Source organism: Rhinichthys klamathensis, unplaced genomic scaffold, assembly GCF_029890125.1.
Source record: "Rhinichthys klamathensis goyatoka isolate OS25496 unplaced genomic scaffold, OSU_Roscu_1.1 h1tg000394l_1, whole genome shotgun sequence".
In the NCBI taxonomy this organism is placed as follows: Eukaryota; Metazoa; Chordata; class Actinopteri; order Cypriniformes; family Leuciscidae; genus Rhinichthys; species Rhinichthys klamathensis.
In genome coordinates, this window is record NW_026606896.1 from 391089 (window position 1) to 415034 (window position 23946).

A 23946-nucleotide genomic window follows, 5' to 3' on the forward strand; every position below is an offset into this window, starting at 1 on the left:
AGGTGGTCATCCTATGTTGTCGTCCGCCCACGAAAATATCAACGGAAAAACGTTTCTGTTTTTAGTACATCGTTGTTATTGAATCATACCCTGAATATACAGGCCTGTTGCCATAAAACAATCCAGAATAGCTAAAACATCTAATATAATATTCAGCTACTGAAGGATAAAATAAGGCTGAATTCAAATGGCAGAAATAGTTCTAGCATACTATTGTGAAATCAGCTCAATGTGGTTTTATGTATGTTCAAAAGGGTGGAAAAACAAGAAAAATGGAATCACCTAGTTGCATAAAATCCCACTCTGGAGTGCAAGTCTGGAGAATCATGACTATTAATGAAGAGGGAGGGATTATCATTAATTACCCAAAGTCTGTAGAGTACAAAAAGACCAAAGGGCAGCATCTCAGCAGTGTGACTAGCTGTTGAACAATGGCAGGAAGTTGGTGTGCTGTTCAGTCTCTGGCACTTTGTGTTTGGTTCTGTGCTTTCTGTCATGCTGTTCCGAAGTGGAGTGATCTGCCCCAGAATCCTCAAGCTCTGATGTTCCGGCAAACTGACCAGCGGTTTCAGAAGCCAGTTCAACAGCAAGCTAGTCAATGGTTTCCTCAGCAGGTTCAAAAGCCAGTTCAACAGCAAGCTAGTCAACGGTTTCCTCAGCAGGTTCAACAGCAAGCTAGTCAATGGTTTCCTCAGCAGGTTCAAAAGCCAGTTCAACAGCAAGCTAGTCAACAGTTTCCTCAGCAGGTTCAACAGCAAGCTAGTCAATGGTTTCCTCAGCAGGTTCAAAAGCCAGTTCAACAGCAAGCTAGTCAACAGTTTCCTCAGTCAGTTCAACAGCAAGCAGGTCAACAGTTTCCTCAGTCAGTTCAACAAGCTAGTCAACAGTTTCCTCAGCAGGTTCAAAAGCCGGTTCAACAGCAAGCAGGTCAACAGTTTCCTCAGTCAGTTCAACAAGCTAGTCAACAGTTTCCTCAGCAGGTTCAAAAGCCGGTTCAACAGCAAGCTAGTCAACAGTTTCCTCAGTCAGTTCAACAAGCAGGTCAACAGTTTCCTCAGCAGTTTCAGCCTAAGCAGCCAGTGGCAAAGGCAGAACCACTTGACAAATGTACTGTAGCTGATTATGAGCAGATCCAATGTGGACCACCTGGTATCAGTGGTGCTGAGTGTGCTGCTATCAACTGCTGCTTTAATGGACAGCAGTGTTACTATGGGAAGGCAGGTAAGAGTGTAGAGTCAATGTAGAGGCATTCATGTTAAACTGATCCTCAGCAATAACCTGCTCTTGTAACTCGTTCCAGTGACTGTCCAGTGTATAAGAGATGGTCAGTTTGTGGTAGTGGTGGCGAGAGATGTTACGCTGCCTCGATTGAGCCTGGATTCAGTCCGTCTCCTGGGTGGAAATGATCCAGCTTGCAGTCCTGTGGGATCCACACCTTTCTTTGCTATATACCAGTTCCCCGTCACTGCATGTGGCACAAGCATGATGGCGAGTAGCTGCTTGTGGTTTTGTTCTGCATGGCTTAGAATGGATTGGATGCCAACAATGTTACTATTTGCAGGAGGACAGTGGATATGTGGTGTATGAAAACAGAATGACCTCCTCATATGAAGTGGGTGTCGGACCACTTGGTTCCATCACAAGGGACAGCCATTTTGAGTAAGTGATGTATGCTTTATCATAAATGTGAATCATTGACAAATGCTACAAGCTCACTGTTTGTTGTCCAGGCTTCTCTTCCAGTGTAGGTACTCTGGTACCTCTGTGGAAGCTCTGGTTGTGGAGGTCAACACCGTTCCTCCACCTCCACCAGTAGCTGCTCCTGGACCCCTCAGGGTGGAGCTTAGACTGGCAAATGGTCAATGTGTCACCAAAGGCTGTGCAGAAGGTAAGTGTTTGTCCCAAGTATGCCTAAAGCCTTTCTAAAACTCCAGTTTCTAGTTAAACCCTGCATTCTTCCTCAGGGGACGAGGCGTACACGTCCTACTACAGTGATGCTGATTATCCAGTTACAAAAGTCCTGCGGGAGCCTGTGTATGTTGAGGTGCACATTTTGGAGAGGACCGACCCCAACATTGTCCTGATGCTGGGACATTGCTGGGCGACATCAACCCCCAGTCCACTCAGTCTACCCCAATGGGATCTTCTGGTTGATGGGTGAGTAAGGCCCGTCTTTATCCATCTAGTGTGCTGTAAGGCATTTCTGACTGCCTCTTTGCCTTTCAGATGCCCTTACCAGGATGATCGTTACCTGACCACATTGGTTCCAGTGACTGGGTCATCTGGTCTTCAGTTCCCGAGCCACTACAAGCGCTTTGTTGTGAAGATGTTCACATTTGTAGATCCAGCATCACTGGCTCCTCTGCAGGAAACCGTATGCTCTGCAGCCTTACCTCAACCCTTAATATTAGTGCTTTTTACAGGTAATTCTATGGCTTAACCCTTTCCCCCTCTGTTAGATCTTCATCCACTGTAGTACAGCGGTGTGCCATCCCTCCTCTGGCTCCTGTGAGCAAAGCTGCACTAGGAAAAGTGAGTGCTTGCTGTAAGTTGACTTCAGGAACTGAGAACTTATTTAAATGCCCCTCATGCTTCTACCACTTTTTACAGGAAGAGACACGCACGTCAAGACCATCTCTAGTGGGCAAACTGTGGTGTCTAGTGGAGAAGTTAACCTGGTCAAGTGAATTTTAGTGTTTTAATAAACTTCATGAAACTCAACATGTTTCTCTTTGGTATTCATTTCTGACTGGAGTTGGATGTTTCATGACTGTTCTCAGTTTGACTTCTAGGGCTGCACTACTAAGCCTTTTTCTTTCGTCCATTGAGATTCTTGACTTGAACTAAACAAGCCAGGTTTCTGCCTAAGCCATTTAACTTTACTATTTGCCAAGTTCTAGTTGTTCACTTGGGCCCCTGTTCATGTTTCACATATCAAATGAAGGTTTTAGCTACTGTCTGTTTGAGGCTTTACATACGACTTTATGGCTGGACTAGCATAACTGCATATATTGATGCCCAAACCCCCTCTAAGGTCACTTGTTGGCTTTTTGTAATGCTTTTTTTACAGTCACGCAAGTATAGACTCATATCTTGGGATAAAGGATGAGTGCAGGTTGATGGTGGTTTTATTCCAGGCTAGTCCCAGTAATGTTTATTGAAAAGTAGACTGCTTTCATTTAAGCATTAATCCCTTAACTGTTGTATCCCAACTAGGTAGCTGTCCAAGGCCTTGTTTACACCTGGTACTTAGAAGCATTTTTGTACATCAGGTCACAAGTGGACTGTGGTGTAAAAAGGGGCTAATTTTTTTTTTGAGCTTGTCTATTTTTGGCCACTTCCAGAGGTAGTCAAACACATTCGACCAGATTGCTTTCATAGAGTAGATGCTCATGTGTTTGAACAGCCACAAAACATGGTGTACCCTACCGCCTACTGACCTAGTACGTAAACATCTTGAGAAGTGCGCTAGCAGGTGTGATTTAAACTTTCCCTGCTTAGCCGATTTTTCCGTAGTTGCTCGACCATTTCTGTAGGTGGCCATCAGGATGTATGATTACATGCTTTAAATCATCAATTTGAGCAGCTCTTGAGGTTCTTATCCAGAATGTGAGATGAAATTCTTGCTGGTATAGCTGTGTTTACAGACTTTGATGAGGCCTGCACTTATTTCTTTGCGCTGTCCATTTAGTTGTCGTCAGCGGGAAAACCTCTCTACGATTGCGTATGTTGGTTGGTTATTTCCACAACTTGAACATGATGGCTGCACAAATAGATTTTTAAATGCCAGGCACAGTTTTTATTATATTTCTTACTGTGGTATTGTAATTTTAGGGAAGGAAAAAAGAATAATAATACAGACATAACTGAAATGCGGGACACTATTTATGTCTTGCGGGACAAAACTCACAATTTCGGGACTGTCCCGCTGCAGAATGCGGGAGAGGTGGTCATCCTATGTTGTCGTCCGCCCACGAAAATATCAACGGAAAAACGTTTCTGTTTTTAGTACATCGTTGTTATTGAATCATACCCTGAATATACAGGCCTGTTGCCATAAAACAATCCAGAATAGCTAAAACATCTAATATAATATTCAGCTACTGAAGGATAAAATAAGGCTGAATTCAAATGGCAGAAATAGTTCTAGCATACTATTGTGAAATCAGCTCAATGTGGTTTTATGTATGTTCAAAAGGGTGGAAAAACAAGAAAAATGGAATCACCTAGTTGCATAAAATCCCACTCTGGAGTGCAAGTCTGGAGAATCATGACTATTAATGAAGAGGGAGGGATTATCATTAATTACCCAAAGTCTGTAGAGTACAAAAAGACCAAAGGGCAGCATCTCAGCAGTGTGACTAGCTGTTGAACAATGGCAGGAAGTTGGTGTGCTGTTCAGTCTCTGGCACTTTGTGTTTGGTTCTGTGCTTTCTGTCATGCTGTTCCGAAGTGGAGTGATCTGCCCCAGAATCCTCAAGCTCTGATGTTCCGGCAAACTGACCAGCGGTTTCAGAAGCCAGTTCAACAGCAAGCTAGTCAATGGTTTCCTCAGCAGGTTCAAAAGCCAGTTCAACAGCAAGCTAGTCAACGGTTTCCTCAGCAGGTTCAACAGCAAGCTAGTCAATGGTTTCCTCAGCAGGTTCAAAAGCCAGTTCAACAGCAAGCTAGTCAACAGTTTCCTCAGCAGGTTCAACAGCAAGCTAGTCAATGGTTTCCTCAGCAGGTTCAAAAGCCAGTTCAACAGCAAGCTAGTCAACAGTTTCCTCAGTCAGTTCAACAGCAAGCAGGTCAACAGTTTCCTCAGTCAGTTCAACAAGCTAGTCAACAGTTTCCTCAGCAGGTTCAAAAGCCGGTTCAACAGCAAGCAGGTCAACAGTTTCCTCAGTCAGTTCAACAAGCTAGTCAACAGTTTCCTCAGCAGGTTCAAAAGCCGGTTCAACAGCAAGCTAGTCAACAGTTTCCTCAGTCAGTTCAACAAGCAGGTCAACAGTTTCCTCAGCAGTTTCAGCCTAAGCAGCCAGTGGCAAAGGCAGAACCACTTGACAAATGTACTGTAGCTGATTATGAGCAGATCCAATGTGGACCACCTGGTATCAGTGGTGCTGAGTGTGCTGCTATCAACTGCTGCTTTAATGGACAGCAGTGTTACTATGGGAAGGCAGGTAAGAGTGTAGAGTCAATGTAGAGGCATTCATGTTAAACTGATCCTCAGCAATAACCTGCTCTTGTAACTCGTTCCAGTGACTGTCCAGTGTATAAGAGATGGTCAGTTTGTGGTAGTGGTGGCGAGAGATGTTACGCTGCCTCGATTGAGCCTGGATTCAGTCCGTCTCCTGGGTGGAAATGATCCAGCTTGCAGTCCTGTGGGATCCACACCTTTCTTTGCTATATACCAGTTCCCCGTCACTGCATGTGGCACAAGCATGATGGCGAGTAGCTGCTTGTGGTTTTGTTCTGCATGGCTTAGAATGGATTGGATGCCAACAATGTTACTATTTGCAGGAGGACAGTGGATATGTGGTGTATGAAAACAGAATGACCTCCTCATATGAAGTGGGTGTCGGACCACTTGGTTCCATCACAAGGGACAGCCATTTTGAGTAAGTGATGTATGCTTTATCATAAATGTGAATCATTGACAAATGCTACAAGCTCACTGTTTGTTGTCCAGGCTTCTCTTCCAGTGTAGGTACTCTGGTACCTCTGTGGAAGCTCTGGTTGTGGAGGTCAACACCGTTCCTCCACCTCCACCAGTAGCTGCTCCTGGACCCCTCAGGGTGGAGCTTAGACTGGCAAATGGTCAATGTGTCACCAAAGGCTGTGCAGAAGGTAAGTGTTTGTCCCAAGTATGCCTAAAGCCTTTCTAAAACTCCAGTTTCTAGTTAAACCCTGCATTCTTCCTCAGGGGACGAGGCGTACACGTCCTACTACAGTGATGCTGATTATCCAGTTACAAAAGTCCTGCGGGAGCCTGTGTATGTTGAGGTGCACATTTTGGAGAGGACCGACCCCAACATTGTCCTGATGCTGGGACATTGCTGGGCGACATCAACCCCCAGTCCACTCAGTCTACCCCAATGGGATCTTCTGGTTGATGGGTGAGTAAGGCCCGTCTTTATCCATCTAGTGTGCTGTAAGGCATTTCTGACTGCCTCTTTGCCTTTCAGATGCCCTTACCAGGATGATCGTTACCTGACCACATTGGTTCCAGTGACTGGGTCATCTGGTCTTCAGTTCCCGAGCCACTACAAGCGCTTTGTTGTGAAGATGTTCACATTTGTAGATCCAGCATCACTGGCTCCTCTGCAGGAAACCGTATGCTCTGCAGCCTTACCTCAACCCTTAATATTAGTGCTTTTTACAGGTAATTCTATGGCTTAACCCTTTCCCCCTCTGTTAGATCTTCATCCACTGTAGTACAGCGGTGTGCCATCCCTCCTCTGGCTCCTGTGAGCAAAGCTGCACTAGGAAAAGTGAGTGCTTGCTGTAAGTTGACTTCAGGAACTGAGAACTTATTTAAATGCCCCTCATGCTTCTACCACTTTTTACAGGAAGAGACACGCACGTCAAGACCATCTCTAGTGGGCAAACTGTGGTGTCTAGTGGAGAAGTTAACCTGGTCAAGTGAATTTTAGTGTTTTAATAAACTTCATGAAACTCAACATGTTTCTCTTTGGTATTCATTTCTGACTGGAGTTGGATGTTTCATGACTGTTCTCAGTTTGACTTCTAGGGCTGCACTACTAAGCCTTTTTCTTTCGTCCATTGAGATTCTTGACTTGAACTAAACAAGCCAGGTTTCTGCCTAAGCCATTTAACTTTACTATTTGCCAAGTTCTAGTTGTTCACTTGGGCCCCTGTTCATGTTTCACATATCAAATGAAGGTTTTAGCTACTGTCTGTTTGAGGCTTTACATACGACTTTATGGCTGGACTAGCATAACTGCATATATTGATGCCCAAACCCCCTCTAAGGTCACTTGTTGGCTTTTTGTAATGCTTTTTTTACAGTCACGCAAGTATAGACTCATATCTTGGGATAAAGGATGAGTGCAGGTTGATGGTGGTTTTATTCCAGGCTAGTCCCAGTAATGTTTATTGAAAAGTAGACTGCTTTCATTTAAGCATTAATCCCTTAACTGTTGTATCCCAACTAGGTAGCTGTCCAAGGCCTTGTTTACACCTGGTACTTAGAAGCATTTTTGTACATCAGGTCACAAGTGGACTGTGGTGTAAAAAGGGGCTAATTTTTTTTTTGAGCTTGTCTATTTTTGGCCACTTCCAGAGGTAGTCAAACACATTCGACCAGATTGCTTTCATAGAGTAGATGCTCATGTGTTTGAACAGCCACAAAACATGGTGTACCCTACCGCCTACTGACCTAGTACGTAAACATCTTGAGAAGTGCGCTAGCAGGTGTGATTTAAACTTTCCCTGCTTAGCCGATTTTTCCGTAGTTGCTCGACCATTTCTGTAGGTGGCCATCAGGATGTATGATTACATGCTTTAAATCATCAATTTGAGCAGCTCTTGAGGTTCTTATCCAGAATGTGAGATGAAATTCTTGCTGGTATAGCTGTGTTTACAGACTTTGATGAGGCCTGCACTTATTTCTTTGCGCTGTCCATTTAGTTGTCGTCAGCGGGAAAACCTCTCTACGATTGCGTATGTTGGTTGGTTATTTCCACAACTTGAACATGATGGCTGCACAAATAGATTTTTAAATGCCAGGCACAGTTTTTATTATATTTCTTACTGTGGTATTGTAATTTTAGGGAAGGAAAAAAGAATAATAATACAGACATAACTGAAATGCGGGACACTATTTATGTCTTGCGGGACAAAACTCACAATTTCGGGACTGTCCCGCTGCAGAATGCGGGAGAGGTGGTCATCCTATGTTGTCGTCCGCCCACGAAAATATCAACGGAAAAACGTTTCTGTTTTTAGTACATCGTTGTTATTGAATCATACCCTGAATATACAGGCCTGTTGCCATAAAACAATCCAGAATAGCTAAAACATCTAATATAATATTCAGCTACTGAAGGATAAAATAAGGCTGAATTCAAATGGCAGAAATAGTTCTAGCATACTATTGTGAAATCAGCTCAATGTGGTTTTATGTATGTTCAAAAGGGTGGAAAAACAAGAAAAATGGAATCACCTAGTTGCATAAAATCCCACTCTGGAGTGCAAGTCTGGAGAATCATGACTATTAATGAAGAGGGAGGGATTATCATTAATTACCCAAAGTCTGTAGAGTACAAAAAGACCAAAGGGCAGCATCTCAGCAGTGTGACTAGCTGTTGAACAATGGCAGGAAGTTGGTGTGCTGTTCAGTCTCTGGCACTTTGTGTTTGGTTCTGTGCTTTCTGTCATGCTGTTCCGAAGTGGAGTGATCTGCCCCAGAATCCTCAAGCTCTGATGTTCCGGCAAACTGACCAGCGGTTTCAGAAGCCAGTTCAACAGCAAGCTAGTCAATGGTTTCCTCAGCAGGTTCAAAAGCCAGTTCAACAGCAAGCTAGTCAACGGTTTCCTCAGCAGGTTCAACAGCAAGCTAGTCAATGGTTTCCTCAGCAGGTTCAAAAGCCAGTTCAACAGCAAGCTAGTCAACAGTTTCCTCAGCAGGTTCAACAGCAAGCTAGTCAATGGTTTCCTCAGCAGGTTCAAAAGCCAGTTCAACAGCAAGCTAGTCAACAGTTTCCTCAGTCAGTTCAACAGCAAGCTAGTCAACAGTTTCCTCAGTCAGTTCAACAAGCTAGTCAACAGTTTCCTCAGCAGGTTCAAAAGCCGGTTCAACAGCAAGCAGGTCAACAGTTTCCTCAGTCAGTTCAACAAGCTAGTCAACAGTTTCCTCAGCAGGTTCAAAAGCCGGTTCAACAGCAAGCTAGTCAACAGTTTCCTCAGTCAGTTCAACAAGCAGGTCAACAGTTTCCTCAGCAGTTTCAGCCTAAGCAGCCAGTGGCAAAGGCAGAACCACTTGACAAATGTACTGTAGCTGATTATGAGCAGATCCAATGTGGACCACCTGGTATCAGTGGTGCTGAGTGTGCTTCTATCAACTGCTGCTTTAATGGACAGCAGTGTTACTATGGGAAGGCAGGTAAGAGTGTAGAGTCAATGTAGAGGCATTCATGTTAAACTGATCCTCAGCAATAACCTGCTCTTGTAACTCGTTCCAGTGACTGTCCAGTGTATAAGAGATGGTCAGTTTGTGGTAGTGGTGGCGAGAGATGTTACGCTGCCTCGATTGAGCCTGGATTCAGTCCGTCTCCTGGGTGGAAATGATCCAGCTTGCAGTCCTGTGGGATCCACACCTTTCTTTGCTATATACCAGTTCCCCGTCACTGCATGTGGCACAAGCATGATGGCGAGTAGCTGCTTGTGGTTTTGTTCTGCATGGCTTAGAATGGATTGGATGCCAACAATGTTACTATTTGCAGGAGGACAGTGGATATGTGGTGTATGAAAACAGAATGACCTCCTCATATGAAGTGGGTGTCGGACCACTTGGTTCCATCACAAGGGACAGCCATTTTGAGTAAGTGATGTATGCTTTATCATAAATGTGAATCATTGACAAATGCTACAAGCTCACTGTTTGTTGTCCAGGCTTCTCTTCCAGTGTAGGTACTCTGGTACCTCTGTGGAAGCTCTGGTTGTGGAGGTCAACACCGTTCCTCCACCTCCACCAGTAGCTGCTCCTGGAGACCTCAGGGTGGAGCTTAGACTGGCAAATGGTCAATGTGTCACCAAAGGCTGTGCAGAAGGTAAGTGTTTGTCCCAAGTATGCCTAAAGCCTTTCTAAAACTCCAGTTTCTAGTTAAACCCTGCATTCTTCCTCAGGGGACGAGGCGTACACGTCCTACTACAGTGATGCTGATTATCCAGTTACAAAAGTCCTGCGGGAGCCTGTGTATGTTGAGGTGCACATTTTGGAGAGGACCGACCCCAACATTGTCCTGATGCTGGGACATTGCTGGGCGACATCAACCCCCAGTCCACTCAGTCTACCCCAATGGGATCTTCTGGTTGATGGGTGAGTAAGGCCCGTCTTTATCCATCTAGTGTGCTGTAAGGCATTTCTGACTGCCTCTTTGCCTTTCAGATGCCCTTACCAGGATGATCGTTACCTGACCACATTGGTTCCAGTGACTGGGTCATCTGGTCTTCAGTTCCCGAGCCACTACAAGCGCTTTGTTGTGAAGATGTTCACATTTGTAGATCCAGCATCACTGGCTCCTCTGCAGGAAACCGTATGCTCTGCAGCCTTACCTCAACCCTTAATATTAGTGCTTTTTACAGGTAATTCTATGGCTTAACCCTTTCCCCCTCTGTTAGATCTTCATCCACTGTAGTACAGCGGTGTGCCATCCCTCCTCTGGCTCCTGTGAGCAAAGCTGCACTAGGAAAAGTGAGTGCTTGCTGTAAGTTGACTTCAGGAACTGAGAACTTATTTAAATGCCCCTCATGCTTCTACCACTTTTTACAGGAAGAGACACGCACGTCAAGACCATCTCTAGTGGGCAAACTGTGGTGTCTAGTGGAGAAGTTAACCTGGTCAAGTGAATTTTAGTGTTTTAATAAACTTCATGAAACTCAACATGTTTCTCTTTGGTATTCATTTCTGACTGGAGTTGGATGTTTCATGACTGTTCTCAGTTTGACTTCTAGGGCTGCACTACTAAGCCTTTTTCTTTCGTCCATTGAGATTCTTGACTTGAACTAAACAAGCCAGGTTTCTGCCTAAGCCATTTAACTTTACTATTTGCCAAGTTCTAGTTGTTCACTTGGGCCCCTGTTCATGTTTCACATATCAAATGAAGGTTTTAGCTACTGTCTGTTTGAGGCTTTACATACGACTTTATGGCTGGACTAGCATAACTGCATATATTGATGCCCAAACCCCCTCTAAGGTCACTTGTTGGCTTTTTGTAATGCTTTTTTTACAGTCACGCAAGTATAGACTCATATCTTGGGATAAAGGATGAGTGCAGGTTGATGGTGGTTTTATTCCAGGCTAGTCCCAGTAATGTTTATTGAAAAGTAGACTGCTTTCATTTAAGCATTAATCCCTTAACTGTTGTATCCCAACTAGGTAGCTGTCCAAGGCCTTGTTTACACCTGGTACTTAGAAGCATTTTTGTACATCAGGTCACAAGTGGACTGTGGTGTAAAAAGGGGCTAATTTTTTTTTTGAGCTTGTCTATTTTTGGCCACTTCCAGAGGTAGTCAAACACATTCGACCAGATTGCTTTCATAGAGTAGATGCTCATGTGTTTGAACAGCCACAAAACATGGTGTACCCTACCGCCTACTGACCTAGTACGTAAACATCTTGAGAAGTGCGCTAGCAGGTGTGATTTAAACTTTCTCTGCTTAGCCGATTTTTCCGTAGTTGCTCGACCATTTCTGTAGGTGGCCATCAGGATGTATGATTACATGCTTTAAATCATCAATTTGAGCAGCTCTTGAGGTTCTTATCCAGAATGTGAGATGAAATTCTTGCTGGTATAGCTGTGTTTACAGACTTTGATGAGGCCTGCACTTATTTCTTTGCACTGTCCATTTAGTTGTCGTCAGCGGGAAAACCTCTCTACGATTGCGTATGTTGGTTGGTTATTTCCACAACTTGAACATGATGGCTGCACAAATAGATTTTTAAATGCCAGGCACAGTTTTTATTATATTTCTTACTGTGGTATTGTAATTTTAGGGAAGGAAAAAAGAATAATAATACAGACATAACTGAAATGCGGGACACTATTTATGTCTTGCGGGACAAAACTCACAATTTCGGGACTGTCCCGCTGCAGAATGCGGGAGAGGTGGTCATCCTATGTTGTCGTCCGCCCACGAAAATATCAACGGAAAAACGTTTCTGTTTTTAGTACATCGTTGTTATTGAATCATACCCTGAATATACAGGCCTGTTGCCATAAAACAATCCAGAATAGCTAAAACATCTAATATAATATTCAGCTACTGAAGGATAAAATAAGGCTGAATTCAAATGGCAGAAATAGTTCTAGCATACTATTGTGAAATCAGCTCAATGTGGTTTTATGTATGTTCAAAAGGGTGGAAAAACAAGAAAAATGGAATCACCTAGTTGCATAAAATCCCACTCTGGAGTGCAAGTCTGGAGAATCATGACTATTAATGAAGAGGGAGGGATTATCATTAATTACCCAAAGTCTGTAGAGTACAAAAAGACCAAAGGGCAGCATCTCAGCAGTGTGACTAGCTGTTGAACAATGGCAGGAAGTTGGTGTGCTGTTCAGTCTCTGGCACTTTGTGTTTGGTTCTGTGCTTTCTGTCATGCTGTTCCGAAGTGGAGTGATCTGCCCCAGAATCCTCAAGCTCTGATGTTCCGGCAAACTGACCAGCGGTTTCAGAAGCCAGTTCAACAGCAAGCTAGTCAATGGTTTCCTCAGCAGGTTCAAAAGCCAGTTCAACAGCAAGCTAGTCAACGGTTTCCTCAGCAGGTTCAACAGCAAGCTAGTCAATGGTTTCCTCAGCAGGTTCAAAAGCCAGTTCAACAGCAAGCTAGTCAATGGTTTCCTCAGCAGGTTCAAAAGCCGGTTCAACAGCAAGCTAGTCAACAGTTTCCTCAGTCAGTTCAACAAGCTAGTCAACATTTCCTCAGCAGGTTCAAAAGCCGGTTCAACAGCAAGCTAGTCAACAGTTTCCTCAGTCAGTTCAACAAGCAGGTCAACAGTTTCCTCAGCAGTTTCAGCCTAAGCAGCCAGTGGCAAAGGCAGAACCACTTGACAAATGTACTGTAGCTGATTATGAGCAGATCCAATGTGGACCACCTGGTATCAGTGGTGCTGAGTGTGCTGCTATCAACTGCTGCTTTAATGGACAGCAGTGTTACTATGGGAAGGCAGGTAAGAGTGTAGAGTCAATGTAGGTAAGAGTGTAGAGTCAATGTAGAGGCATTCATGTTAAACTGATCCTCAGCAATAACCTGCTCTTGTAACTCGTTCCAGTGACTGTCCAGTGTATAAGAGATGGTCAGTTTGTGGTAGTGGTGGCGAGAGATGTTACGCTGCCTCGATTGAGCCTGGATTCAGTCCGTCTACTGGGTGGAAATGATCCAGCTTGCAGTCCTGTGGGATCCACACCTTTCTTTGCTATATACCAGTTCCCCGTCACTGCATGTGGCACAAGCATGATGGCGAGTAGCTGCTTGTGGTTTTGTTCTGCATGGCTTAGAATGGATTGGATGCCAACAATGTTACTATTTGCAGGAGGACAGTGGATATGTGGTGTATGAAAACAGAATGACCTCCTCATATGAAGTGGGTGTCGGACCACTTGGTTCCATCACAAGGGACAGCCATTTTGAGTAAGTGATGTATGCTTTATCATAAATGTGAATCATTGACAAATGCTACAAGCTCACTGTTTGTTGTCCAGGCTTCTCTTCCAGTGTAGGTACTCTGGTACCTCTGTGGAAGCTCTGGTTGTGGAGGTCAACACCGTTCCTCCACCTCCACCAGTAGCTGCTCCTGGACCCCTCAGGGTGGAGCTTAGACTGGCAAATGGTCAATGTGTCACCAAAGGCTGTGCAGAAGGTAAGTGTTTGTCCCAAGTATGCCTAAAGCCTTTCTAAAACTCCAGTTTCTAGTTAAACCCTGCATTCTTCCTCAGGGGACGAGGCGTACACGTCCTACTACAGTGATGCTGATTATCCAGTTACAAAAGTCCTGCGGGAGCCTGTGTATGTTGAGGTGCACATTTTGGAGAGGACCGACCCCAACATTGTCCTGATGCTGGGACATTGCTGGGCGACATCAACCCCCAGTCCACTCAGTCTACCCCAATGGGATCTTCTGGTTGATGGGTGAGTAAGGCCCGTCTTTATCCATCTAGTGTGCTGTAAGGCATTTCTGACTGCCTCTTTGCCTTTCAGATGCCCTTACCAGGATGATCGTTACCTGACCACATTGGTTCCAGTGACTGGGTCATCTGGTCTTCAGTTCCCGAGCCACTACAAGCGCTTTGTTGTGAAGATGTTCACATTTGTAGATCCAGCATCACTGGCTCCTCTGCAGGAAACCGTATGCTCTGCAGCCTTACCTCAACCCTTAATATTAGTGCTTTTTACAGGTAATTCTATGGCTTAACCCTTTCCCCCTCTGTTAGATCTTCATCCACTGTAGTACAGCGGTGTGCCATCCCTCCTCTGGCTCCTGTGAGCAAAGCTGCACTAGGAAAAGTGAGTGCTTGCTGTAAGTTGACTTCAGGAACTGAGAACTTATTTAAATGCCCCTCATGCTTCTACCACTTTTTACAGGAAGAGACACGCACGTCAAGACCATCTCTAGTGGGCAAACTGTGGTGTCTAGTGGAGAAGTTAACCTGGTCAAGTGAATTTTAGTGTTTTAATAAACTTCATGAAACTCAACATGTTTCTCTTTGGTATTCATTTCTGACTGGAGTTGGATGTTTCATGACTGTTCTCAGTTTGACTTCTAGGGCTGCACTACTAAGCCTTTTTCTTTCGTCCATTGAGATTCTTGACTTGAACTAAACAAGCCAGGTTTCTGCCTAAGCCATTTAACTTTACTATTTGCCAAGTTCTAGTTGTTCACTTGGGCCCCTGTTCATGTTTCACATATCAAATGAAGGTTTTAGCTACTGTCTGTTTGAGGCTTTACATACGACTTTATGGCTGGACTAGCATAACTGCATATATTGATGCCCAAACCCCCTCTAAGGTCACTTGTTGGCTTTTTGTAATGCTTTTTTTACAGTCACGCAAGTATAGACTCATATCTTGGGATAAAGGATGAGTGCAGGTTGATGGTGGTTTTATTCCAGGCTAGTCCCAGTAATGTTTATTGAAAAGTAGACTGCTTTCATTTAAGCATTAATCCCTTAACTGTTGTATCCCAACTAGGTAGCTGTCCAAGGCCTTGTTTACACCTGGTACTTAGAAGCATTTTTGTACATCAGGTCACAAGTGGACTGTGGTGTAAAAAGGGGCTAATTTTTTTTTTGAGCTTGTCTATTTTTGGCCACTTCCAGAGGTAGTCAAACACATTCGACCAGATTGCTTTCATAGAGTAGATGCTCATGTGTTTGAACAGCCACAAAACATGGTGTACCCTACCGCCTACTGACCTAGTACGTAAACATCTTGAGAAGTGCGCTAGCAGGTGTGATTTAAACTTTCTCTGCTTAGCCGATTTTTCCGTAGTTGCTCGACCATTTCTGTAGGTGGCCATCAGGATGTATGATTACATGCTTTAAATCATCAATTTGAGCAGCTCTTGAGGTTCTTATCCAGAATGTGAGATGAAATTCTTGCTGGTATAGCTGTGTTTACAGACTTTGATGAGGCCTGCACTTATTTCTTTGCACTGTCCATTTAGTTGTCGTCAGCGGGAAAACCTCTCTACGATTGCGTATGTTGGTTGGTTATTTCCACAACTTGAACATGATGGCTGCACAAATAGATTTTTAAATGCCAGGCACAGTTTTTATTATATTTCTTACTGTGGTATTGTAATTTTAGGGAAGGAAAAAAGAATAATAATACAGACATAACTGAAATGCGGGACACTATTTATGTCTTGCGGGACAAAACTCACAATTTCGGGACTGTCCCGCTGCAGAATGCGGGAGAGGTGGTCATCCTATGTTGTCGTCCGCCCACGAAAATATCAACGGAAAAACGTTTCTGTTTTTAGTACATCGTTGTTATTGAATCATACCCTGAATATACAGGCCTGTTGCCATAAAACAATCCAGAATAGCTAAAACATCTAATATAATATTCAGCTACTGAAGGATAAAATAAGGCTGAATTCAAATGGCAGAAATAGTTCTAGCATACTATTGTGAAATCAGCTCAATGTGGTTTTATGTATGTTCAAAAGGGTGGAAAAACAAGAAAAATGGAATCACCTAGTTGCATAAAATCCCACTCTGGAGTGCAAGTCTGGAGAATCATGACTATTAATGAAGAGGGAGGGATTATCATTAATTACCCAAAGTCTGTAGAGTACAAAAAGACCAAAGGGCAGCATCTCAGCAGTGTGACTAGCTGTTGAACAATGGCAGGAAGTTGGTGTGCTGTTCAGTCTCTGGCACTTTGTGTTTGGTTCTGTGCTTTCTGTCATGCTGTTCCGAAGTGGAGTGATCTGCCCCAGAATCCTCAAGCTCTGATGTTCCGGCAAACTGACCAGCGGTTTCAGAAGCCAGTTCAACAGCAAGCTAGTCAATGGTTTCCTCAGCAGGTTCAAAAGCCAGTTCAACAGCAAGCTAGTCAACGGTTTCCTCAGCAGGTTCAACAGCAAGCTAGTCAATGGTTTCCTCAGCAGGTTCAAAAGCCAGTTCAACAGCAAGCTAGTCAATGGTTTCCTCAGCAGGTTCAAAAGCCGGTTCAACAGCAAGCTAGTCAACAGTTTCCTCAGTCAGTTCAACAAGCTAGTCAACAGTTTCCTCAGCAGGTTCAAAAGCCGGTTCAACAGCAAGCAGGTCAACAGTTTCCTCAGTCAGTTCAACAAGCTAGTCAACAGTTTCCTCAGCAGGTTCAAAAGCCGGTTCAACAGCAAGCTAGTCAACAGTTTCCTCAGTCAGTTCAACAAGCAGGTCAACAGTTTCCTCAGCAGTTTCAGCCTAAGCAGCCAGTGGCAAAGGCAGAACCACTTGACAAATGTACTGTAGCTGATTATGAGCAGATCCAATGTGGACCACCTGGTATCAGTGGTGCTGAGTGTGCTGCTATCAACTGCTGCTTTAATGGACAGCAGTGTTACTATGGGAAGGCAGGTAAGAGTGTAGAGTCAATGTAGAGGCATTCATGTTAAACTGATCCTCAGCAATAACCTGCTCTTGTAACTCGTTCCAGTGACTGTCCAGTGTATAAGAGATGGTCAGTTTGTGGTAGTGGTGGCGAGAGATGTTACGCTGCCTCGATTGAGCCTGGATTCAGTCCGTCTCCTGGGTGGAAATGATCCAGCTTGCAGTCCTGTGGGATCCACACCTTTCTTTGCTATATACCAGTTCCCCGTCACTGCATGTGGCACAAGCATGATGGCGAGTAGCTGCTTGTGGTTTTGTTCTGCATGGCTTAGAATGGATTGGATGCCAACAATGTTACTATTTGCAGGAGGACAGTGGATATGTGGTGTATGAAAACAGAATGACCTCCTCATATGAAGTGGGTGTCGGACCACTTGGTTCCATCACAAGGGACAGCCATTTTGAGTAAGTGATGTATGCTTTATCATAAATGTGAATCATTGACAAATGCTACAAGCTCACTGTTTGTTGTCCAGGCTTCTCTTCCAGTGTAGGTTCTCTGGTACCTCTGTGGAAGCTCTGGTTGTGGAGGTCAACACCGTTCCTCCACCTCCACCAATAGCTGCTCCTGGACCCCTCAGGGTGGAGCTTAGACTGGCAAATGGTCAATGTGTCACCAAAGGCTGTGCAGAAGGTAAGTGTTTGTACAAGTATGCCTAAAGCCTTTCTAAAACTCCAGTTTCTAGTTAAACCCTGCATTCTTCCTCAGGGGACGAGGCGTACACGTCCTACTACAGTGATGCTGATTATCCAGTTACAAAAGTCCTGCGGGAGCCTGTGTATGTTGAGGTGCACATTTTGGAGAGGACCGACCCCAACATTGTCCTGATGCTGGGACATTGCTGGGCGACATCAACCCCCAGTCCACTCAGTCTACCCCAATGGGATCTTCTGGTTGATGGGTGAGTAAGGCCCGTCTTTATCCATCTAGTGTGCTGTAAGGCATTTCTGACTGCCTCTTTGCCTTTCAGATGCCCTTACCAGGATGATCGTTACCTGACCACATTGGTTCCAGTGACTGGGTCATCTGGTCTTCAGTTCCCGAGCCACTACAAGCGCTTTGTTGTGAAGATGTTCACATTTGTAGATCCAGCATCACTGGCTCCTCTGCAGGAAACCGTATGCTCTGCAGCCTTACCTCAACCCTTAATATTAGTGCTTTTTACAGGTAATTCTATGGCTTAACCCTTTCCCCCTCTGTTAGATCTTCATCCACTGTAGTACAGCGGTGTGCCATCCCTCCTCTGGCTCCTGTGAGCAAAGCTGCACTAGGAAAAGTGAGTGCTTGCTGTAAGTTGACTTCAGGAACTGAGAACTTATTTAAATGCCCCTCATGCTTCTACCACTTTTTACAGGAAGAGACACGCACGTCAAGACCATCTCTAGTGGGCAAACTGTGGTGTCTAGTGGAGAAGTTAACCTGGTCAAGTGAATTTTAGTGTTTTAATAAACTTCATGAAACTCAACATGTTTCTCTTTGGTATTCATTTCTGACTGGAGTTGGATGTTTCATGACTGTTCTCAGTTTGACTTCTAGGGCTGCACTACTAAGCCTTTTTCTTTCGTCCATTGAGATTCTTGACTTGAACTAAACAAGCCAGGTTTCTGCCTAAGCCATTTAACTTTACTATTTGCCAAGTTCTAGTTGTTCACTTGGGCCCCTGTTCATGTTTCACATATCAAATGAAGGTTTTAGCTACTGTCTGTTTGAGGCTTTACATACGACTTTATGGCTGGACTAGCATAACTGCATATATTGATGCCCAAACCTCCTCTAAGGTCACTTGTTGGCTTTTTGCAATGCTTTTTTTACAGTCACGCAAGTATAGACTCATATCTTGGGATAAAGGATGAGTGCAGGTTGATGGTGGTTTTATTCCAGGCTAGTCCCAGTAATGTTTATTGAAAAGTAGACTGCTTTCATTTAAGCATTAATCCCTTAACTGTTGTATCCCAACTAGGTAGCTGTCCAAGGCCTTGTTTACACCTGGTACTTAGAAGCATTTTTGTACATCAGGTCACAAGTGGACTGTGGTGTAAAAAGGGGCTAATTTTTTTTTTGAGCTTGTCTATTTTTGGCCACTTCCAAAGGTAGTCAAACACATTCGACCAGATTGCTTTCATAGAGTAGATGCTCATGTGTTTGAACAGCCACAAAACATGGTGTACCCTACCGCCTACTGACCTAGTACGTAAACATCTTGAGAAGTGCGCTAGCAGGTGTGATTTAAACTTTCTCTGCTTAGCCGATTTTTCCGTAGTTGCTCGACCATTTCTGTAGGTGGCCATCAGGATGTATGATTACATGCTTTAAATCATCAATTTGAGCAGCTCTTGAGGTTCTTATCCAGAATGTGAGATGAAATTCTTGCTGGTATAGCTGTGTTTACAGACTTTGATGAGGCCTGCACTTATTTCTTTGCGCTGTCCATTTAGTTGTCGTCAGTGGGAAAACCTCTCTACGATTGCGTATGTTGGTTGGTTATTTCCACAACTTGAACATGACGGCTGCACAAATAGATTTTTAAATGCCAGGCACAGTTTTTATTATATTTCTTACTGTGGTATTGTAATTTTAGGGAAGGAAAAAAGAATAATAATACAGACATAACTGAAATGCGGGACACTATTTATGTCTTGCGGGACAAAACTCACAATTTCGGGACTGTCCCGCTGCAGAATGCGGGAGAGGTGGTCATCCTATGTTGTCGTCCGCCCACGAAAATATCAACGGAAAAACGTTTCTGTTTTTAGTACATCGTTGTTATTGAATCATACCCTGAATATACAGGCCTGTTGCCATAAAACAATCCAGAATAGCTAAAACATCTAATATAATATTCAGCTACTGAAGGATAAAATAAGGCTGAATTCAAATGGCAGAAATAGTTCTAGCATACTATTGTGAAATCAGCTCAATGTGGTTTTATGTATGTTCAAAAGGGTGGAAAAACAAGAAAAATGGAATCACCTAGTTGCATAAAATCCCACTCTGGAGTGCAAGTCTGGAGAATCATGACTATTAATGAAGAGGGAGGGATTATCATTAATTACCCAAAGTCTGTAGAGTACAAAAAGACCAAAGGGCAGCATCTCAGCAGTGTGACTAGCTGTTGAACAATGGCAGGAAGTTGGTGTGCTGTTCAGTCTCTGGCACTTTGTGTTTGGTTCTGTGCTTTCTGTCATGCTGTTCCGAAGTGGAGTGATCTGCCCCAGAATCCTCAAGCTCTGATGTTCCGGCAAACTGACCAGCGGTTTCCTCAGTCAGTTCAACAACAAGCTCGTCAACCAACGCATTCTCATCCCAAGGCGTCATAAACTGAAGCTTTTGACATTTCGTCTAAATCCAACGGACATGGCACCCAGAGCCGGCCGAGCCACTAAGCGACCGTTGCAATTGCAAAGGGCCCCGTGGCCAGCAGAGGGCCCCCTAGAGTCACTGCTAGCTTGTGGGGGGGGAAAAATCGCACAACAAAAGTAACATAAAATAAATAAATAAAAAGAAATGGACCTACAGCGCTCTTTATCAGGCATCATGATAAGCACAGAGTTGTTATTTATTTAGTTCTGTATTATGGCAAATCAACCGGGAGCTCCCCGCGAAGGCGCGCGCGCGCGTCTTGATCCCGACTGCCCGTATGATGTCACTCGTTGTCACTCGGTCAGTCAGTTAGGCCGTGTGTCCACCAAAGCATTTTTACTCGCGCCTGGCGTACGTTTTCAATTGTTTTCAATGGGAGCGCCGCGTCTTTTAAACGCCATGAGCGCAACGAGGCGCTGAGCGTGTATTTAACGCTCAAGCGCTGAGCGTTCGGCGTTTTTTACACGCTGAAGCGCTGAGCGCCCGGCGTTTTTACTGGTCGCCGAGAGTTGAAAAATGTTCAACTTTTGGATAAAACGCAGCACTCATCACTGTCACTTTTCACCAACCGTCCAATCACAGTGGAGGAGGGGCGGGACTAATATCACACCGACCTACTGTCATTCAACATTCTTTGTGTACAAGGAAGGACATCAACCAGCAGAGCTGAACAAAATGGATGAAAAATTAATATTGCTGGTCTCCGAACATACGTGTTTATACCAGATGACATCCCCGGATTACCACAATGTGAATTTAAAAAACAATGCTTGGAGGAACATTTCATCGGCGATCGGTCTATCAGCAGTCAGACAGCTGATCGGTGGGGGCCGGGATCTACGTTAGCGTAACGTTAGCTTGCAAACCGTCAAAGCTAATTTTTTTTTAGATAGCTGCTACATTTCTATAAATAACGCCCGGTAATCGGAATATTCTATTCAGATTCTGTATCATAGCAACGAAGCGTCTCAACGGAAAAAACGCTGCGCTGCCAAAACGCTCTCAAGCGCCCACAGCTGGGCGTTTTCAGCAGAGCGTCTAGCGTTTTCAGCCGGCTAAAAATGCTTTGGTGGACACACGGCCTTAGCGACTCCGACGAATCGACGATGTCTGACAATAAACGAAAATATCTTTCTGGCCAAGAAAAACGACAAAAAAGAGCCTGGAAGAAGAGAAGAAGCAAGAAGATAAAGGTACGTAAGCCTGTAGGCTTAATTTTCCGATTTCTGTAATATGGATAATCTGCACTAAAAGTCTTATTTTAACATTAGCCTAAATCGTGCTTGTATTAATTTTCTACAGTTGTTTAACTACATACTAATAACATGCTGCATGAAATTGGTTTAGTATTAGGCCTATACCATTTGCTGTGGTGTTACTGTTAAAGCATTTAACAGAACAATATAAACCCAGTTTGGATTCTACACTAAAGGGCTAACATTAGTTTACTCCTTATGTCCCCTTAGGAGCACTATTAAAGTATATGCTGCCAGTAAGCAAAGCTCCAGCTGTTGGTGAGTATAAAGGGGCTGTAAAATGATAACCTTCTGCATTTTAAAATTTAAGTCTAACTTTATGTATAATTATTTTCTTTATTTGGATTGGATTTTAATAGTTATATTGAAATGTTACCTTATTCTTAATATTGTTACTATTGATCTTCTTTGTGGTGTTTCAGATGTTATTGTTAATTTTGTTTATTTGAAAAATCTATTTATTATTTTATATAATATTACATTTAACTGTTATTCTATTTGCTCTATTTAATTTAAATTATATATATATATATATATATATATATATATATATGTGTGTGTGCTGTAGTTTGTGACTTTTAAACTCTGGTGTCAATAAAAATGTATCTTTGTTCAGTGATAATCACTTTATCTGTCTTTTTATTCAGCAAGTTAATCAGTGTGTGTGTGTGTGTGTGTCTTGCACTGCCATTCAGCTCAGTGGTATCATAATTTTCCTGTTAGACATCAAACATAGTATATACATAATATATATATAGTATAATAGTATATTATATAATATATATATAGTATGGTATAGTTATAAGGTAGTCATTGCTTTTCTTTAGGCCTTAAAACGGTCAAAGGGGCCTCCAACCAAATTTTGCTTAGGGCCCCCAAAGGTCTAGGGCCGGCTCTGATGGCACCCTTTAGCATCAATATAGTTATGGGTAGGTTTAGGTCTGGGGTAGGGTTAGGTTTAGACCACTAGGAGGCGCCTTCTTGCCCATATATATCTGTGTCTCATATTGACGCTAAAGGGTGCCATGTGCGTTGGATTTAGACGAAATGTCAAAAGCGTCAGTTTATGACGCCTTAGGATGAGAACGGGCTCAGTCAACAGTTTCCTCAGTCAATTCAACAACAAGCAGGTCAACAGTTTCCTCGGCAGTTTCAGCCTAAGCAGCCAGTGGCAAAGGCTGACCTAGTTTATGCAGCCTAACAATCATTTAACTGATTTGAATAGTAGACATGTATAATGTTCTATGTGTATGCCAAGTTAAAAAGATGTTTTTAGTCTAGATTTAAACTGACAGAGTGTGTCTGCTTCCCGGACAATGTTAGGAAGACTGTTCCAGAGTTTTGGTGCTAAATAGGAAAAGGATCTACCGCCTGCAGTCGATTTAGATATTCTAGGTATTATCAACTGGCCGGAGTTTAGAGAACCCAATAGACTTGAAGGACTATAATGCTTTAAAAGCTCACTCAAGTACTGCAGAGCTAAACCATTTAGTGCTTTGTAAGTAATCAGCAATATTTTAAAATGTATACGATGTTTAATAGGGAGCCAATGCAGTGTTGACAGAACCGGGCTAATATGGTCATACTTCCTGGTTCTGGTAAGAACAAGAACTCGAGGGGCTGCGTTTTGAACTAGCTGGAGTTTGTTTATTAAGCGTGCAGGGCAACCACCCAGTAGAGCATTACAGTAATCTAGCCTTGAGGTCATGAACGCATGAACTAACTGTTCCTTATTTTTCATTGAAAGTATATGTTGTAATTTAGATATATTTTTAAGATGGAAGAATGCGATTTTACAGATGCTAGAAACATGGCTTTCAAATGAAAGATTGGTACGAAAGATTTGATATATTTAGAGGTTTTTTGCCCAATAATTAAAAACTCAGTTTTTTTCAGAATTAAGTAGTAGGAAATTACTAGTAATGCATTTTTTTTAAATCAGCAATGCCTTCCGTTAATTTTGTGAATTGGTAACATTCGTCTAGAAATATAGAGCTGTGCATCATCAGCATAACAGTCAAGTCAAGTCAAGTCACATTTATTTATATAGCGCTTTTCACAATACAGATTGCATCAAAGCAGCTTCACAGTGATAACATGAAAGTAGTACAACACAGTTCAATAATATTGTTGAATATTAAATATCCCCAACTAAGCAAGCCAAAAGCAAGGCGACAGTGGCAAGGAACCAAAACTCCATCAGATTGGATGGAGAAAAAAACCTTGGGAGAACCCAGGCTAGTCAGGGGCCAGTTCTCCTCTGGCTAACAATCATAGGGTTTTAAAGAAGCTTTACAGTAAGTCCATATCAGAGAGTACCTGGAAAAAATACATTTAGTTAATCATGTAATATTTAGGGGATAACATATCGCCGGCGTTGAGTCGTCTCTTCGCAGGCGTTGAGTCGTCTCTTCACAGGCGTTTGTAAATCGTTTGTAAACAGTGAAAACTAATGCCATGCTTCCTAATGATATCTCCCAAGGGTAGCATGTACAGGGTGAA

General features: G+C 43.3%; 5 protein-coding genes across 5 annotated transcripts; all 5 read left to right on the forward strand.

Annotated features, from left to right (window-relative positions):
• The first annotated feature begins 389 nt into the window (after positions 1-389).
• On the forward strand, positions 390-2721 carry LOC130070101 (zona pellucida sperm-binding protein 4-like). Its single transcript, XM_056234386.1, has 8 exons — positions 390-1221; positions 1301-1488; positions 1562-1659; positions 1731-1888; positions 1965-2157; positions 2227-2374; positions 2460-2532; positions 2611-2721. Exons 1-8 carry the CDS (start codon positions 432-434, stop codon positions 2685-2687), a joined length of 1725 nt encoding a protein of 574 aa, XP_056090361.1. The 5' UTR covers positions 390-431; the 3' UTR covers positions 2688-2721.
• Positions 2722-4333: 1612 nt separating this feature from the next.
• On the forward strand, positions 4334-6665 carry LOC130070100 (zona pellucida sperm-binding protein 4-like). The gene is made up of 8 exons (XM_056234385.1): positions 4334-5165; positions 5245-5432; positions 5506-5603; positions 5675-5832; positions 5909-6101; positions 6171-6318; positions 6404-6476; positions 6555-6665. Exons 1-8 carry the CDS (start codon positions 4376-4378, stop codon positions 6629-6631), a joined length of 1725 nt encoding a protein of 574 aa, XP_056090360.1. The 5' UTR covers positions 4334-4375; the 3' UTR covers positions 6632-6665.
• A 1591-nt stretch (positions 6666-8256) lies between these two features.
• Positions 8257-10609, forward strand: LOC130070106 (zona pellucida sperm-binding protein 4-like). Its single transcript, XM_056234391.1, has 9 exons — positions 8257-8502; positions 8635-9109; positions 9189-9376; positions 9450-9547; positions 9619-9776; positions 9853-10045; positions 10115-10262; positions 10348-10420; positions 10499-10609. The coding sequence occupies exons 1-9, from the start codon at positions 8320-8322 to the stop codon at positions 10573-10575; spliced, it is 1593 nt and encodes a 530-aa protein (XP_056090366.1). The 5' UTR covers positions 8257-8319; the 3' UTR covers positions 10576-10609.
• A 1575-nt stretch (positions 10610-12184) lies between these two features.
• LOC130070085 (zona pellucida sperm-binding protein 4-like) lies at positions 12185-14422 on the forward strand. Its single transcript, XM_056234368.1, has 9 exons — positions 12185-12606; positions 12720-12899; positions 13002-13189; positions 13263-13360; positions 13432-13589; positions 13666-13858; positions 13928-14075; positions 14161-14233; positions 14312-14422. The coding sequence occupies exons 1-9, from the start codon at positions 12264-12266 to the stop codon at positions 14386-14388; spliced, it is 1458 nt and encodes a 485-aa protein (XP_056090343.1). The 5' UTR covers positions 12185-12263; the 3' UTR covers positions 14389-14422.
• Positions 14423-15983: 1561 nt separating this feature from the next.
• LOC130070086 (zona pellucida sperm-binding protein 4-like) lies at positions 15984-18293 on the forward strand. The gene is made up of 9 exons (XM_056234369.1): positions 15984-16323; positions 16501-16794; positions 16874-17061; positions 17135-17232; positions 17304-17461; positions 17537-17729; positions 17799-17946; positions 18032-18104; positions 18183-18293. Exons 1-9 carry the CDS (start codon positions 16077-16079, stop codon positions 18257-18259), a joined length of 1476 nt encoding a protein of 491 aa, XP_056090344.1. The 5' UTR covers positions 15984-16076; the 3' UTR covers positions 18260-18293.
• Positions 18294-23946: the final 5653 nt, after the last annotated feature.

Coding starts and splice junctions, on each gene's coding strand:
- LOC130070106 (XM_056234391.1), top strand. CDS start 8,320: ATGGCAGGAAGTTGGTGTGCTGTTCAGTCTCTGGCACTTTGTGTTTGG. Junction 9,777..9,852: donor CACCAAAGGCTGTGCAGAAG/GTAAGTGTTTGT, acceptor ATTCTTCCTCAG/GGGACGAGGCGTACACGTCC. Junction 10,046..10,114: donor TGGGATCTTCTGGTTGATGG/GTGAGTAAGGCC, acceptor TTTGCCTTTCAG/ATGCCCTTACCAGGATGATC.
- LOC130070100 (XM_056234385.1), top strand. CDS start 4,376: ATGGCAGGAAGTTGGTGTGCTGTTCAGTCTCTGGCACTTTGTGTTTGG. Junction 5,604..5,674: donor ACAAGGGACAGCCATTTTGA/GTAAGTGATGTA, acceptor TTTGTTGTCCAG/GCTTCTCTTCCAGTGTAGGT. Junction 6,477..6,554: donor GCAAAGCTGCACTAGGAAAA/GTGAGTGCTTGC, acceptor CACTTTTTACAG/GAAGAGACACGCACGTCAAG.
- LOC130070085 (XM_056234368.1), top strand. CDS start 12,264: ATGGCAGGAAGTTGGTGTGCTGTTCAGTCTCTGGCACTTTGTGTTTGG. Junction 13,590..13,665: donor CACCAAAGGCTGTGCAGAAG/GTAAGTGTTTGT, acceptor ATTCTTCCTCAG/GGGACGAGGCGTACACGTCC. Junction 13,859..13,927: donor TGGGATCTTCTGGTTGATGG/GTGAGTAAGGCC, acceptor TTTGCCTTTCAG/ATGCCCTTACCAGGATGATC.
- LOC130070086 (XM_056234369.1), top strand. CDS start 16,077: ATGGCAGGAAGTTGGTGTGCTGTTCAGTCTCTGGCACTTTGTGTTTGG. Junction 17,947..18,031: donor TGGCTCCTCTGCAGGAAACC/GTATGCTCTGCA, acceptor CCCCTCTGTTAG/ATCTTCATCCACTGTAGTAC. Junction 18,105..18,182: donor GCAAAGCTGCACTAGGAAAA/GTGAGTGCTTGC, acceptor CACTTTTTACAG/GAAGAGACACGCACGTCAAG.
- LOC130070101 (XM_056234386.1), top strand. CDS start 432: ATGGCAGGAAGTTGGTGTGCTGTTCAGTCTCTGGCACTTTGTGTTTGG. Junction 1,660..1,730: donor ACAAGGGACAGCCATTTTGA/GTAAGTGATGTA, acceptor TTTGTTGTCCAG/GCTTCTCTTCCAGTGTAGGT. Junction 2,533..2,610: donor GCAAAGCTGCACTAGGAAAA/GTGAGTGCTTGC, acceptor CACTTTTTACAG/GAAGAGACACGCACGTCAAG.